The 17,033-nt window shown below is 45.3% G+C and overlaps 1 protein-coding gene across 33 annotated transcripts in view; it reads left to right on the top strand.

The window, feature by feature from the left end:
* NRXN3 (neurexin 3) overlaps positions 1 to 17,033 on the top strand; it is a 1,209,742-nt gene that overhangs the window by 764,559 nt on the left and 428,150 nt on the right. The window contains exon 1 of one of the 33 annotated variants that reach the window (XM_083500850.1): positions 8,904 to 10,399. The exons of 28 other annotated variants lie outside the window; for them this stretch is intronic. In XM_083500850.1, the coding sequence (XP_083356976.1) occupies positions 10,153 to 10,399 (247 nt within the window). In that variant the 5' untranslated portion in view covers positions 8,904 to 10,152. Of the gene's footprint in view, positions 1 to 8,903; positions 10,400 to 17,033 lie in introns of those variants that run through there. 4 more of the 33 variants (XM_083500848.1, XM_083500844.1, XM_083500845.1 and 1 more) reach the window with 4 other exon arrangements.

Genomic DNA, 17,033 nt, shown 5'->3' with positions numbered 1-17,033 from the left:
GATGATGGGAACTGTAGTCCCAAACACCTAGAGGGCCAGAGTTTGCCTATGAGAGCCAGTGTGGTGTAGTGGTTAAGAGCGGTAGTCTCGTAATCTGGGGAACCGGGTTTGAGTCTCCGCTCCTCCACATGCAACTGCTGGGTGACCTTGGGCCAGTCATACTTCTTTGAAGTCTCTCAGCCCCACTCACCTCACAGAGTGTTTGTTGTGGGGGAGGAAGGGAAAGGAGAATCTTAGCCGCTTTGAGACTCCTTAAAGGGAGTGAAAGGCGGGATATCAAATCCAAACTCCTCCTCCTCTTCTTCTTCTACTTCTTCTTCTTCTTCTTCTTCTTCTTCTTCTTCTTCGCCTGCTGTAACCTCACTTCCTGCAATGAAGGAACCACCAGAATTTAATGCCTGCTAGTTGAGGTGCCATTGTCCTACATCCAGGGTCAGGCTGAATGCCATTTGCTTTGGGCCAAGTGGGAGAGTGCTAGAGCCCTGCAATTCTGCTAGTGAGCTTCCCAAGGGGCAGGTGGTTGAACATTGAGCAAACAGGATGCTGGACTGGAATTTGGTCTGATACAGCAGGACTCTTCTTATGATCTTTCTTGAAGGAATGCTTACTCCAAGCAGTGGAGTCCCTAAGGCAGTTTGATGGCACTTGTGTACCTCCTTCTGGCAGCTCCTGAGCCAAGCTGGTGCCAAATGTATAGCTCTGCTTTCCTTTGGACCTCATCAGCAAGACTAAGGGAGGTCTTGTTGTCTGGGCAGCCTAGGACCACCATACACATTGTCCATTCTTGTGCCCTGGGGAGTATAGACGGCACTGACTTTCAATGAAAATGAGCTTAATTTGTCATTAATGAAATCAACAATAGGCACATCTGAATACTTAATTTACAGATCCAGTATTGATTTGTGATTGGCTGAAATTGCTGATTGGCTAGAATCCTTCAAGGAGGAAAGAGATTGAGAACGAAAATGGCACCACACAGTTTCAAAAGGTTGGGGAAAATTTGACTTCGAGCAATCATAATAAAATTTGGATTTAGGTGTTGGGAAACCTCTCCAGAATTGCCTTTTTGAGGCAAAAAGCAAACCTGGGGAAGATGTGGCTCAGCCCTAACTTAAATGACCAGTTTTCCCCTATTTTAGTTTGCCCCATCAGATCAGATTTTAATGACCTTATATGAGAAATATTTCTTACAGTTCCCTCCCTGTTACAAATTAAAACAAAGTTCTGTTAATTGCTATATCTGAACGAGTGACCCCTTTTCTCTAATTCCGGTTTCCAGTGCGCGAGAAACCATGACATAAATGTTAATTCTGTACAATGAATGGTCAGCACTGTCATGGAAGGTGCCAGGTTGGCAAGCCCCAAGGGACTGAAGCTCTCCAGTGAGCCACAAAACAGCTACAGGCTGCCAGCAATTCCTCCTCCTCTTCCTTCAAGACAAAAGCGGTTGTCATGAGTGTGAGGGCAAAATTGTGCAAATGTGCAGAGCGAGGCACAGACATAGTCAAGGGATGATGGGACCTGTAGTCCAAAATGTCTAGAGAAAACCAGGCTGGAGAAGTCTGCTGTAAACCCTTTCAACTATGAGGACAACCCCCTCCCCCAACATTGTCTTGAGCCTCAAGGAACAGCTGTAATTATTATCATTCTCAAGGCAGAATAAAGGACTATTGTGATAGCAGCAGCCAATAGACCAATGGTGTTTTTTTTGCCCATCTCCTCTCTGTTGGAATGTTGGGACCACTGTGACACCAGCAGCCAATAAACCAATCAGGACACGGCCTTCCCCCAGTCTCATCATGACAGCTGCCTCTCCACAGTACAATTACAGAGGCAAGGAAAGCAGCTGCTGTTGGATTTTTGCCTGACCTGCAGGCAGACAAGGCACAGGAGCCCTGCCAAGGGGGCAAGGTAGCTGCTCTAGAGAAAGCATGTGCCAACAGCGAGAAAGGTAGGACAAAGCTAGCCACGAAAAATAAATGGAAAGTTTAAACGAGTGTGCGCACGCACACACTCAGCTCAGCACATTTTTATGGTCACCTTTCCCACACACACTTCCATCATTTGCAGGACATCTTTGTCGTTATGAAATAGTGCAAGAGAGAAGCATGAAAGAAAATTCTCAGTAGAATGAACTCATTTTACAGAGTGATTCCCCCCCCCCTTAATATGGCAGACCTGTACACTCACTCACTCACCTTTATACACACACACACACACACACACACACAAACTTTAAGAGGAAATCCCTTTGAACAGCACTGCATAAACACTGTCTGCTGGTGTACCCAAGAGGGGGAAAACACACTTGAAATCATGCCTTTTCTTGACTTGATGGTGCTGCTAAATATATGATTCACCCATGAATTACAGAGCAGTAAATAAAGCCACTGACATCCAATAAACAAAGGCAGGGTGAAGTCCCAGTGCTTTATGGTGTCACCAGAAACGCCTTGATGTATTTATAGCCTGCCTCACACTTTTGGTTCTAATTTATTTTTTATAAACATTTTTATTTGTACATAGTCATCGTCAAAATCAGAGCCCCTTTTCCTATTTTCGCTCATACACCGTTTCGTGGCTGACCAGGCCAGGCACTCTTAAGGAAAGCCAAAGCATTAAGGCCACATGAGCTTCTGCCAGGACTAGATTTACTGCAGAACTATTTAGTATAATTGCAACTAATAGTATAAGGTTCATAACAGAATGCTTTTTCTGAGGGTTTCTTTTAATTTCCAAAAAAGGTTACCGTTTATGACTTTTAAAAGCTGAGACTAACAAATCTAAGTATCTATCTAAGTAACTAATTCCCATGCTTGATGTGGCGTCCTAGTACCAGTAGCAGAATCTCCTACCCTATGATAATGGAAATGGGCGTATGGCCTTGTGGCTGGGGAAACAAACCTTGTGATGGAACATAAGCTCATTGCATGCAGAGTACTGAATGCTCTGGTGCTGGAGAGGAAGCATGCACAGCCCTTGAAGAAATTAAAAGGTCAAAAAGGAAGTTCTGAACTGTTGGGACATTTGAAGGATGGTCGAGTTTTAAGGAGCTGGATAGGTGTTATGCACTTGAGTGGTGAAAGCCAGGAACACTCATCCTTTGAAGACCTTATTTTTGAAAAGAAATACACTTTTAAAATACCGGTAATTATGGATCCAGACTATGGTTGAACTAGTGAAGTATAAGTGCCAGGTAGGGGCTCCTGATCCAGTGAAGTATAGTGAAGTATAAGTGCCAGGTAGGGGCTCCTGATCCAGATCAGGATCCTTGTGGAGAGCTTTAACCTTCTTTCTCTTCCCGCAGTCCAAATCCAGTTTGGAGGGACCACACCTGAAGTTTGCACTCCAAGGAAAGCTCCTTCAGTAGAAGCATCTTTTCAGGTGTCCATAGCAGACATGAGCGCCCAAATCAGGACTCTTTCTCTCCCCCCCCCATTACTACTCTTTTGTCACTCTCTCTGTGTCTCTCTCTCTCTCAGACACAAACTCATAGGAATAGGACAAAGGCAGGCAGGCGAGAATTCTACCACTGAACCACCAATGCATTTGTAACAACATGATCACTTGTAACAACATGATTAAGGTTTTAAAATTTGGACTGTTAAGATATAATGTTCTATGGACATGTATGAATAAGTGTAAAATAATGGAACCAGGACGGGGAGTGGAGGGAAGTCAATTAAGATGTATGAGTTAAAATTTTGATTATGATATTTGTTTTTTGTTATTATAAAATTAATAAATTGTATCTTTAAAAAAAGGAATAGGACAATGGACTTCATCACAGCCCATAGTGATGCTACATGTACAAACCATTTATAGCTAGGGGAAGAGCCGTAGCTTAATTGTAGAGTACATGTCTTATCTGCAGAAGTTCGTTTCAACCCACAACATCTAGGTAGGGTAGATTCCTATCTGACACCCAGGAGAACTGCTTCAAGTCATGCTAGACAATGCTTAGCCACATGGGCCAATAAACTGAAATGGTCTAAGGCAACTGCCTCTGTTCCATCTAAATAGCACTCACATAATGGTGCTTATAGTGAGAGGAGGTAGCAATTCCCCAGCAATTCACAACTGCAGTTTGAAAGCTTGTGGTGGAAGAGATGGAAATTGATGTTGTGTTTGGGGGCTTCCATAAAAACATTTGCACTTAAGTGAGAGATGCTAAGGTTTCTGTGACACAAGTCTCTTGAGCTGCTTTTGAGCATCCCATAGAAAGAAAGGCAGATTGTCTCTCACCGGGAGCCTTCTTTTGAAATGCAAACTTATAAATGTATGTGTTAAATTGTACTTTAATTTAGTTTTGGAGAGGTTTAGGGTAGAAAAGAGGAAATGACAAAAGTCTACCTAAGGCAGGATTACAATGCACACCTCCAAGTTCACTGTATAGTATTCCAAATCTCTGAAATGCAGCACTAAGAGTCGAGGAGCTTCCTTTTCATTATGTCTTGGAGGAAGGACAATCTTACAATGATCAGAATGGAGTCAGCAGCAACTTCTTTCATCCCAAATGCTCATTATCTTGTTGGATAGAGGCCCCCTCCTTGTCCACCACTACCACCAACTTCCAGATTTCCTAAATGAGCGATGCAGGAATGATTAACTCTTTCCAGATACTCTGGATACTAATTTTCCATCCTATATCTGCATCACACAAACACACACACACACACACACACACAGAGAGAGAGAGAGAGAGAGAGAGCTCAAAGCAGACACCAGACCAGATTTCAATTTACAAGCAGCATAGACTGGAGTCTATTGTTCAGTCTCATAGTATGTCAGTATGATACATCTTAATGTGTTTGCTTTTAGCACACATTTGGGAGTATGATCTGGATGAATGCAAATGTTACAATATATTTCACTGTGGGCAGCATAGCTGGAATGCAGGCGGGGAATTCAAAGTGGGGGGGGGGAGCCATAAGCTACAGACACATGTCCACTTATTTGGAAGCAAGGCCCCTGAAATAAGTGGCTATTTTCAGAGGGGTAGCCATGCTTGTCTGTTGCAGCAAAAGCAACAGATTCTTGTGACACCTTGCTTACCAACAAATATATTATGGCATAGAGTTCTGTGAACTACAGTCCACTTCATCAGGTGAATTTAAGGAAGATCACCTGCAAATGGGTATACCTCTGAGTAAACATGGGCAGGATTGGGCTGCTTTCAAGTTTTACGGGCTCTAATGATCCCATCAGCTAGATTTCTTTGTTATTCAAAGAATCAATCCGGCACATTCTGACATAGTATGTTTTATTACTTCCTTTTATTTCTTACTGCAGTACTCAGTTAAGGGAGCAAAGTCACTCATGGAAAGGTGGACCCCCTGTTTTTACTTTTAAAAAGGAAATACCATTGGTGCAGGTCTTCTTTTTTGTTTTTTAAAGCTGTGTATAAGAAATAGGGCTTCTTTGGACAATGGGACAAGAATACCTTCTGCATTATATACTGCCACTTGTCGCAACAGAGCCAGCATCTGATGCTCATGAACCTGATTGAATCATTGCATGGATGAGGAAGGGTTTGCAACAGATAGTTGTGGGTGCTAGCTTTGGGGGTAAGAGACCAAAGAGGTGGGTGCCTTGTGCTTTTTTTCCTTTTAGCATTAGCAGGTGAAGTTGGAAGAAAGCAACTGAGCTCAGATTCTATGATTCTGGTTTTGCTTCCCCAACAGTTCCAAGCCTTCTTTGTTTTTTCCAGTCTCCTAATTAAAGTAGATACAAGATACCAGATAGCCTCTTCCTTTTCTTCCTTATCTTATATATCTAAGATTGGAAGCTTGCAGGCACGGTTTATGTGCTTTTTAATACAATTACTGTGTGGAACATAGCTGTTAAGGTGCATTATATTATATTATATTATATTATATTATATTATATTATATTAGGCATCTGTTCTCACCTATTAGCTCAGTCACATCACTGAATCATTTCTCAAACTTAAATAATTTATTCCTGTGTTATGTATTGGTGGCAGGAGTAGCCAACATGGTGTTTTTTGGACTACAATTCCCAGCAGCCTCAGCCAGCATATCCAATGGCCAGGTATGATGGGAGTTGTAGTCCTACATTGAAGAAAACTCAGGCTTAAATCGCCACTTGGGCTGCAACTAGATGGTATGATGTGGGATCTATGACTGAATGTCCTGCTGGTTGGTTGGTTTTAAGAGCAAATAGGACCAAGAAGCTGGATAAGGAACCATTTCCCTCATGTTAATTTTTGTCCACCGTCCCATTGGCCACTTTGACAGGTGGGCAGACACACCTGTCACCATGATGTCATATGGACCATTTTTCCTTTGCAGAACGGCTATAACTTGTAGTAGAGTCTACATTGACTGAAAGAGGGCAACATAAATGGTGTGGGATATTACAAAATTACCCCCCAGAGCTGGTATTGCCTCCAGTATTGGGGGCACATATACAACCTATATGATTGGTCTGCCACATGGAGCAACTGGCAACTCTGAGAAAATAGTGCAAGGGAGAGAATGAAACAAACACATTCTCTGAACACTGCAGCTCTAGTCTAAATTAAGCCATTGTCCTATAGAAAATCTACAAAAGAAGTGATGTCCTGTCAATCACATTTTGTTTAGTGCTCAGCCACCAAGTTCATTGTATGACCTTCTGCAAGTCGCTCTGTCTTAGCCTAATCTTAGCCTTGCAGGGTTGCTGTAAGGATAAAAGGGGAAGGTTCTAGGCATGTTACTCTCAATTTCTTTGGTCAGCAATGGGTCACCTGTGACACTCCAGATATAGGACTACAGCTCCCATCCACCCCCAACCCAGCATGCTGAGCAGCCAGGAATTATGGGAGTTGTAATGCAACAATATCTGAAGGACCACAAGTTTGCCGTCCCTGCCTAAGAGGAAGGGTGGCATATGAACTTAAAAAAATAATAATAATCCTGTAAATATAATTATAGAAAAGTCAAACTTCCCTAAAAGGTTCATTCAAGTCACTGAGCCCACAGACCAGCTAAGTAGAATTGCCGTATTTTTTTCTCTTGCAGAGTTTCTGTGCCATTATATAATTTTACGTGTTAAGCGATTTATTAGCCAGTCTTTAGCCAAGGATCTCAGAGTGGCTTACAAAATAATACAATAAAACAAATAAAACCACGCACCATAAAATCAAATTGCAGCAGAGCAGAATAAAATGGCAACATTAAAAATGACACATTAACAACTAGGGTGAAAAGCAGAAATTCGACAACTGGTGCTTTTTCCATCTCTGCATGACCCCACGCACAAGGGAAACCTTCATCTGGTGAATTTCTCATTGTGCCATGGATGTTAAAATGCAAGGAAGAAGTGCCATAAACAAACAAACAAACAAACAAACAAACAAACAAACACAAAGTTTGGCTCTCCTAATTGATGCAACAAAGTATTTTTATTTGACTCTGCTAACAGAGCCACAAGAGCCCATTTCCCCAATTTACTTCCCATAACTACTGGTGCCTGGTTGTTTTTTGGCTCCCTTGCCCACTTGCATTATGACAAGCTTTTTTGAACTCCTAGTACATTCTGGTACAGGGATCATTCATTTCTTTCCCTTTTTGGTCTGGCAAAGAGCTTAGATTGCCTTGCTCACATTCCCAAGGTTCTCTTTGCTGTGATGTTCAGCACATCCTCTGTTGAGATCCAGTTCAAAAGCCCCACCTTAAAAAAAGTCTGTATCACAGACAGCCACACTACTTGGCTGTGAGCCTTTCCTCCTGTTGCCCATAACCTCACAGCTGGCATTAAGCAAATCAAGGAGGCCCAGGTACAAAAACTCCACTTCTTTAGTCATAAATTTGTGTATTAAGAGCAGAGGTGCTGATGCTTCTTCTTGCTATTGGATAGTTTAATATTGCTTTATTTGATACACATTTATTTTAAAGTTATTGTGACTTTTTATATTGAATCAGATTATTATTTTTATATGTGTTGGAAGCCGCCCAGGGTGGCTGGGGCAACCTAGCCATATGGACAGGGTATAAATAAAAATGTATGATTACTATTGCTGGCATGGTACTCTTGAAATAAGCAGCATCCTCTCCCTCCCCACCCCGCCAAATTTCTGCCAGTATTTAGCCTCCCCTCCTGTCTTCCTGCTTTTAACTCTGTCTCCCTGTCTAAATAAAGATGCATCTTTTGTTTCCTCTTCTCCTTTGGGGCTAGCAACAATAAAACTGTAATTACATTTCAGAAAGGCATTTGAAAAAGGGTTTGGGATGGAACTGGAATGGAGCCAATACGTCCTTTGGGGTTCTGAGATAGTAGATCAGCTTGTTGTCCTGTGCGTGCATTCTGAAGAAGGGGTTTCTCTGCCTGCAGAGGCTAGTTTTCCCATCCTAAAGTCAGAAGCTCAGTTATTAGAATATATTATTTTGGTACAGTGGGGGATTCCTACAAAGTAATGCAGTGTGTGTGAGAGAGAGAGAGAGGGAGGGAGGGAAAGAAAGATAGAGAGAAATACTCAATACCTCTAAAACTCACTTTATCCTATCCCCTTTTAGGCTTTTATTTAGTAAAGTTTACTATATACACACAGATTTCTCTCCCTCTGCCAACCTCAAGGCATAGGTGTCAGATGCACTGGAAATTAGACAGAGGCAGGTTGTATCAGCTGCTCTCTTTTATTGCATTTCAGGTATGAAAGGGGTGGGGAATCATGTGTAGTACATAGCTCAGGAGGGGAATCTTCCAGCCACCGTTAATTTTTTTATGTGTATTGATTACTGTTGATGATAATTTATTATTACAATAACCTTTCTGAAGCTGGATGTGACTAATGGGTTTGATTACCTTCCTTGCTACTTTCCCTCTCATTTAAGCTCTACCATTCAAAGTAACACTATAGGGAAAGGGAGATAATCTCTCTCTCTGTGTGTGTGTGTGTGTGTGTGTGTGTGTTGCTTTATGAGTATACACAGTATAATATGAATGGAGGAGGTGGGACTGCAGGTTCCTACTTCAGCCCCTCCTTTCCCAGGAACCAGCCAGTCCCTCTGCAGGGTGTTTGGGCTGCACTGATTCGCTCTCTGGAGTGATCCAATTTGCATGCGGCTCGCTCATTTGTGAATTTGGCTCCCTAAGTCTTTGCTTCACTTCACCTGAGCTTCCTAGTTGCCTTCACTTTAAGTGAGCTCGCCCTGAGCATCCTGTTCCATCTTTTTTTTTTATTAAAAAAGAAAGAAATTAAGGAGGGGGAAGCTCAGTTTCTATCTCTCTTGTGGATTCTAGACTTTCCTCTCTCTCCCTCTCTTTTACCTTTGCTTCTTCAGTTTTTTCTCCTCTCCTCTTCTGTTAACACGGGAAGATCTGGCAAGCCTTTCTCTTCCAGAACACGAGGTGTTGTCAACCAGCTCTCAGCTCCCAAGTTGCCTGGATTCGAGGAGAACGCGGATCCAGTTTTTCCTCCTCCTCCTCTTCCTTCTTCTTCTTTTGGAGGGGTGCATGTGTGTGCTCGTGTGCCCGGGCGTGTATGCATGTGTGAAGGAGAGAAGACCAAGCCATTCTGCAGTGCAACATTTGCCAGTGGAGAAGCAGCCAGACCAAACAAAGCCAAGAACTTGGAATTGGGATAAACAAGCAAACAACAACATACTTAATAACCTCTCTGGGGTCTCTGGCTATTTGACCCCCACTTGTGAATCCTCCTCTCTCCAGCTAAAAGTGAGAGAAAGGGGGATATGGGCAGGGGGAAATCCTTGAGGATCCTGTGAGCTTGGAGGAGGAACCTGACAGGTGAAAGAAGGGGGGCGGGGGAGATCCTTCTCTCCCTGCTATGCGTGGCTCCACGGATCTCCTCTGGAAGCTTGGTACGTCTAAGGGGAACCTGGCAGAATAAAAAAAGAGAGAGAGAACCGGCTCCGGGGAGGATCCAGCTTGAATTGCTCGCTCTTGCGTTGGTTGGCTGCTTAACCCTTTCCGCACCCATTCCCCCCCCCCAATAGCATACACACTCCCACTTCGGAAGCGACTCTTTTCCCCCCTCGCTCTCCTCCGCAGCTGGGTAGGATGGGGCCCTTGGCATCATGAACCATACTCTCTTTCCCCGGCTGGAATTCGAACTGCTTGGTCCCTCGTAGGCTTATCTATAATAGATATTCCCCCCCCCCCCACCTTCTTTCGCCCTGCGCCTCGAACATGCGGTGCGTTGATCTGAGAACAGCACCGGGAGGCTGTCCCGCCTGGACCCTGTGGATGTGCTCCCTCTTTTGGGGATGGATCCTCAGCTCGGTGTGGAGTTCTTCTAGCGTGGATTTGCCTGCGTCCTCTTCCTCGTCGTCCGCCTCGCAGGCTCAGCAAGAGCACCATTTCCATGGCAGCAGCAAGCACCACTCCGTGCCTATCTCTATCTACCGCTCCCCCGTCTCCCTGCGAGGAGGACACGGTGGGTTCTGCTTCACTTTCCTTTCCCTTTCGGAGTAGCCTGAGGAGGAGGACGGCGGCGGGCGAGGCGAAGCGGGAAGTCTATGGCTCCGACCGAGAAGCTCCGTGGCTCTTCCTTCCTTCCGTCCGTCCGTCCGTCCGTCCCCCACCCCTCCCTTTCCCATAGATCAATTCTCTGCTCAGGAGGGGGGGAAAGAGAAGGAAAAAAAGGCGAGAAGTTTCCCCGCGGAAAAAAAGCTCCTTCGAGCGAAACGCCTCAGTCCGTCTCCCTCCTTCTCCGGCCGCGCGTGACTATGCTGAACCCCTTTGCCTCTCCCGTCAGCAGGGTGGGGGGAAGGGAGAGAAACCCAGAAGGGACTTTCCCGCCTCAGGGCTTTTGTTGTGTTGTTGTGGTGGTTTGTTGTTGTTTCCGCCGCCGTTGGAAAGGCGCCAGGATAGAAGCAGCGGCTCTTCTGAGGGCTTGACGACCGGGAGCCGGCCTGGGCGGGAACGAGGGGTTTGAAAAGCAAAGAGGGGCTTCTTTTTTCTCCCCGGCGCTCCGCGTGCGCGCGCGGCGCAGGGAAGGGCAGCGATGTCGGGAACGGGAGGCGGGAGCAGCGGGCGGCGAGGGGGATCCTTCCGAGAGAGGCTGCCTCCTGCGCGCGCTTCGTCTGACCCTGGCGGCAGACTTCGGAGCCGGTGAAACCTGAGAGGTCCCCCCCACCCCACCCCTCGCCCATTTACTAGAAGCCTCTTCTGCTATGGCCGGAGGAGCGGCGAAGAACCGGGTCGTCAGCGGCTCCCTCTGGGGTGCTGCGTTCCTCGTCAGCCTCACTGGAGGTGGGAGGGTGTGTGTGTGTGTGTGTGGAAACTTGCAGATGATGAGGGACAGAAGCGTTTCCACACGTTCGTTTCCTAACATGAAATGTAATTGGGGAAAGGCTGCGTCCTCCTCCCCCCCCCAATATATTTCTCTCGTTTTCCCTAACTGCGAGACTCTGGCCCTCCACGGAAGATTCTCCCCATCCCACAAAAGGGGCGGGGAACACCCAGAGAGGGGCTGTGCCGCGCGCACCTTTTCTAGGCAGTACGGATCTGGGAAGCAAGGTTCGAGGAAGCACTATTGAAACCAAGAGCGGGTGGGACAACCTCTCGGCAGATGCACTTCCTATAGCGCCAGCGCCTATACCGTCGCTGGGAATCGCGAGGGGGGAGAATGCCGTTCTCTCCAGGTCCTGTTTTGCAGGCAGCTTCCCCTCGAAGCATCTGGCTGGACACATCCTGGAGAACAGGATGCTGGACTAGGTGGGCCACTGGCCTGATCGGAGGCGTGGAAGGGCAGTCCTTCGTTTCCTCTGGGCTCCCCTCGCCAGCAGAGTTTCATTCCTTTCAGGAGTGGCGGCGCGGGGGGCAATTTGATTTTGATTGTTCTCTCCTCCGCCCCCCGGCAGAATTCCTGATCTGAGAATAAGAGGTGTTTAAGGCCTATTGTAGAAGTCGCCCCGGCTGCTCTGGAAGCGCCCCCCCCGCGCGCCCCGCAATGTATAGGGGGATGGGGTTGCGTCAGTGTTAACCAAGAGCTGTGTGGGCAGTTGGTCTATATGCGCAAAGGCCTCGTCTTCCGTATAACCGAGCCCTGCTGTACGGCACCGAGTCTTGTTGCCTCCTGACCCGCGCTAGCTTGGAGGAGGCGCACCATACACAAACAACCCCGCTGCTCCTTTGCCAGCGGGAGACACGCAGCAGGATTGCATGCACGTGCAACGTGTCTACTCAGAAGTTAGTTCCGTTGCAGTTGCGGGGGGGGGGCTTGCTGCTAAACAAACGTGCATAAGATTGCAGGGAGAGCCCCTTAACAAACATCTCCGATCCAAGCCTATAGTCTTATTTAAGATTTTCCTAAGCAACCCCCGCCACCCGGTTCCCGGCGTGCGGCTTAATCCAAGTTGGAAATTGCCAGCAGCGGAATGGCCCCGCCTCTCTCAATTTTATTTGATGAAGTTGTCAGGCAGCTCGCCGGGGCTTCTAAATGGAAGCACTCTGTCGTGGTGCCTGGCTTCTCTTGCTGTGTCTCGGGTACTGATTCCTTGAGAGGAGTGGGGGGAAGCGCGCAGAAAATAATAGGAACTAGATTGTTGGGGGAGTGTTACGCACAGTACCAGAGAGAACAAAGAAAAAAGGTTCCTAAAGAAAGCATTAGAAGGTAGAGAGGGGCGCGCGGAGAGTGGGGGAACCAAGAAGCAATTGGACTGGTGCAGTATCGACCACTGCCTGCCCCCCACCTTTGAATATAGATATATTTTTTAATAAATACTGGCTGTCGATGAAAATTCCTGCATGCGTTTCTTAGTTCTGTTGCCATCTTTCGGGCAGCGAAGTGTTAATTCAGGGGGCTGCTGAAGTTCTAAAAATGCGAGCCTTCCCTTGACTATCAGCCAAGGGAGTGTAAAATCTGGTTTCTTACCGTAAGTCATTTTCCCCTCCTCTGGCTGCTTCTAGCGCTTAGCGCCCCCTACAGATGTTCGCGCCCCCTTCCTGCAATCCAACAGGGAGGTACACAAGAAAGTGGCAGCAATGGGAGGGGGCACAGAAAGAGTTAAGTGCCTATGGGGGGGGGTGAGTGAGCTTTGCTCCACATATTTCTGAAAGAAGAACAATGGGTGTATTTTAGATAAGGATAGAAACCTCTCCTCCGAAGTAAGTCCTGTTATTTCATTTGATGGGGTTAACTTTCAAATAAGTGTGCTTTAGGACTGTTCCCATTAAATTTAAATTCATTCTCTAGCAATCCTTTGTACTGTATGTGAAAAGTGCCTTTCCGTCTGCAGGGGTCCAGCAATGGGGTGAAGTGGGGGAAGATACTTTTCTGTCACTGCCTATGACTAAAAGCCAAGGAGGCACGGGGAACCCACCTTCCGTGCAGGTATCTTGAGATACTTGATTCTCTAGCTTGGGGTGCCCATTGGAAGTAAACTCAGCATAGCACGTGGTAGCAAGTTCCCCATCATCCTGCACACATGATTGCTTTGGCATTTTAGAGCAAGGAGAGGACCTTTTTTCCTTTTTCTTTGAAGGCTGCATTCCCTAGGAGGCAAATCCTTGGAGGTCACATCCTAGTAGTGAGAAAGCAGGGCCAACGCCACTTACTCTCATCTTGATCACTGCTCCTCTCAATTTCTCTCTCACTTCCTTCATAAGACAGAGAACAGAGTGGGGTGATGATAATCAAGAGGGTGTGTATGTGTGTTTATGACAATCTTACTTCCACCCCCACTCCACTCATTGCCACCTGCATGAAATTAGCCTGCTAGCCTTGAGAGGCCCAGCTCTCTTCTAAAGGAATCACATTCATTGGATCTTTTGTCAGTGAAAGGTGGGGGTGCTATGGAGCTGTGTTTGGTATTCTCTGAAAGTAAAATTATGTGCTGTATAGTTGGGGCCCACCACCTATTGTTGGGTTCCAGCTCCCATTAGCCATACGTCAAGGATCATGGAAGTTGTAGTCCAGAAACATCTGGAGGGTCACAAGTTCCTCATCCCTGCTCTATAGGATGCTGCGGAGTAATGAAGGACATTTCCTTAAAAATGAGGAACGCTTTGATGGCAAGATGGTACCCAAACTGCCTAATGGGCTGTTGAATGTTTGTGCCAGGCCTCAGCTCCAGAACATGTCTTTGTGGTCCAGTGCTGAGTGCTGAAATATATGAGAAGTTAGAACAAAGTGGTAAGCACCTTTTCCTTGCCACCAAGTAAGCACTGCTTAGTCCTACATACATGGGGTTAAGGGGCAGAACTTCCAGATCAGATAGTGTTCTAGGCAGGTGTCAAACCTAGCCACCTCTTCTTAGAAATTAAGCACTGCTTTGAAGTAAATGAAATGAGACCCTATGTGTAGTAAGTGACTTCCAGCGCATCACACTCTTTTCATTTTTCTGCAAGGGTTGGAGAGCTTGGCCATGACCCAAGCACTCCTGCTGATCTCAAACTCTTCCTTGTAGTCCTTTCTGTGTTTCTTCAGACATTGGCTGACAGCTCAGGCCTGGGAAGCTTTGTCCTCATTATGAGCATTGCTTTGTTGCCCTGAGCGTACACCCTGGCTCAGATGGCAGCAAATGAACATCATTAAGAATGCTTCAGCCTTGACCTGCCATTCTGTTCTCCCTCCCATCCAAGGCAGACTTGCCGGCTTTTACTGAGAATGAGTGTGAGCCAGTGTGGGTACAAATCCCAACTCTTCCATGATGTAAAGTGGGTCAGGATGAAGATGAATGAGGGAGGATAAGGAGGAGGGGCAGCGGCGAAGCTGCACTTTGCACATTAAAGTAGTGCAGAACTATTTAAGAATAAACATTTCTAGCATGCTGCTCCCCTATTCAGAGCAAGTATCCAGGTTTTACTTTTCTTTTCACTGGGGGCCAGTCAGTCTGCATTTCTGATCTACATCTCACCTTGTTCTACAGTCCCTAATCATTTCCTTAATTATGCCCTTCACCATGCAATGCTATAGATGCCTACTCAGAATAAAATCCCAGTGGGTTCAATGGGGCATACCCTCAGGTAACTGGGTATGCAATTACAACCATGGTCTTGTTTTGCAATTTGAACTATAGTCCCTAGCCCAAGAAATTTTGACACCTGAGGTAGACCCCAAAATGGCACACACATCCCTCAGCCAGGGAAGAAGGGTTGACAAAAGATCTACATCAGGAACAAGTGGGGAGGGGAAGATTGACATTGGGATCTGCTGCCTCTGTGAATCCTGCTGCCTGAGGCTGTTGCCTCACCTTGCCTCATGGGTGGGCTGGCTCTGATAGTCCCATGTCTGACTTCTGTTCGACATCTCTGGTAAGCCTTAACTTTGAGTGTTGGCTATCTGTTACTTTTTCCCAGCAATGTTCTGCTTTCCCCACCCCTGATCTTACCGTGAAGAATCCTTCCATTGTGATCTTAATTGCAAAAGTTAGCTGGAACTGTCACACTGAAAGCAGCTATCCCATTCATTTCAGTGGAAGCTCTTCATAATAACTTTTGCTGCTTTGGTTTCCTTAGTTGGAACAATGCCCAAATGATTCAGTTGAATATTACATTCTTTATCTAATAGGTCTTTGGACAGATAGTTTTTCATGCATTTTCTTACATTGGTCATACTTTTAAAGAATAAAGTATTTTATATTTCCAGTTGACTTTACATTTATCCTTATAATAGGCTATGTAATAGTACAGGCAATTATAAATACCCCTTGAGGAAGCTTTGTTCTGTGGGCCTCAAGAATGTAAAATCTTTTAGACACAGATAATATGGTTTTTTAAAAAAATATGTCTGTTTATTGCAGGCATAGGCAACCTTCAGCCCTCCAGATGTTTTGGCCTACAACTCCCACGATCCCTAGCTAACAGGACCAGTGGTCAGGGATGATGGGAATTGTAGTCCAAAACATCTGGAAGGCCAAAGGTTGCCTATGCCTTGTTTATTGCCTTTATATGCCTTCTTTATTCCAAAGAAGGTGATTGATATTTCTAAATCATGGCTTGCAATCTAAGAGAAGTGATAGAAAAAGGGGGAAAGACATGGGAAAGGAAGAAGAAGAATAACCACCCACTAAGTTAATTTAACTACTTTATTCCTCTCACTCCTAAATTGCACTGTGGGCATTCCAGTCTTCATTCTGTCCCCATTCCTGTACATCTAGACCAAAAAGAAAAGTAATCATGTCTAGAATCTATAATTTTGAAAATCGTTTTATTTCCTTTTTGAATTTTTAAAAGTCTTTTTTAAGATGAATTTTCAAAAGATGAATTTCAAGGCAATAATAAATATCAACTTGTTAAAAACAATACTTTAAAACTTAAAAAAACCCTAAACCCAACAGCATCTATAATTTGGAATGTTGGGGATTGGTAGGGTGGAATACACTTTTGAATTAGAAGAATGATCTTGATCCCCCCTCTCCATGTTCATTTCCCCTCAACTCTGTTCATCAATCTATTATGTGAAAGGTCAATAGAAGACAAAAACAGAATACAGCACCACTAAGGAACTTGGTGCATTTTCACTGCACCTTTATTGCTGTAAGGGAAGCAAGAGGTTCTATGAGTGTATATCAGCCCCTGGACCAGCCTGAGACTGTACTTGTTTGCAATCTCAACATAGAGCTAGGCTGGCAGTCTACTGTCTTTGGGAGTGAACAAGCGAGACAGAGGGAAACATAGGGACCACAAAGACAGCTGGTGTCTTATCAAAACACACACTTGGTTTATATCAGTGTTTCCTCCCTTGTTGTACGATAAAAACATGCTCAAAAGTTGGACCTGTGACAGCTTCGCCGAGTCACTTCTCAAGAAAGTAGAGAGAAGAGCAGGCTGTCTGTGTTTACACAGGGCTTAATTTCTTCTTTGCAGAAGGAAACAAACAATCTAATTCTGCTGCCCTTACATTGCTAGCAGCAAAACTATCAGAACAGAGTTAAGAGTGGATAAAGTTAATTCAAATGGACTTCAGTGGTCTTAAGAGCACCTACCTCTATACTGTCTTTAGTGGCTGAAACATCCTCAGATCTCTGCTTATACATTTGCTGTTTCTTTGACATTTCTATCCTATCCTATCCTGGAGGCTTGCTTGAGGGAGGGATAACTTTTAAAATAGTCAGTAAATCATC

The sequence above is a fragment of the Podarcis liolepis genome (genome assembly GCF_965112155.1).
Source record: "Podarcis liolepis genome assembly, chromosome: 1".
Classification (NCBI taxonomy): domain Eukaryota; kingdom Metazoa; phylum Chordata; class Lepidosauria; order Squamata; family Lacertidae; genus Podarcis; species Podarcis liolepis.
The sequence above is the reverse complement of the archived record's forward strand: the minus strand, read 5'-3'. Positions and strand labels throughout refer to the sequence as shown.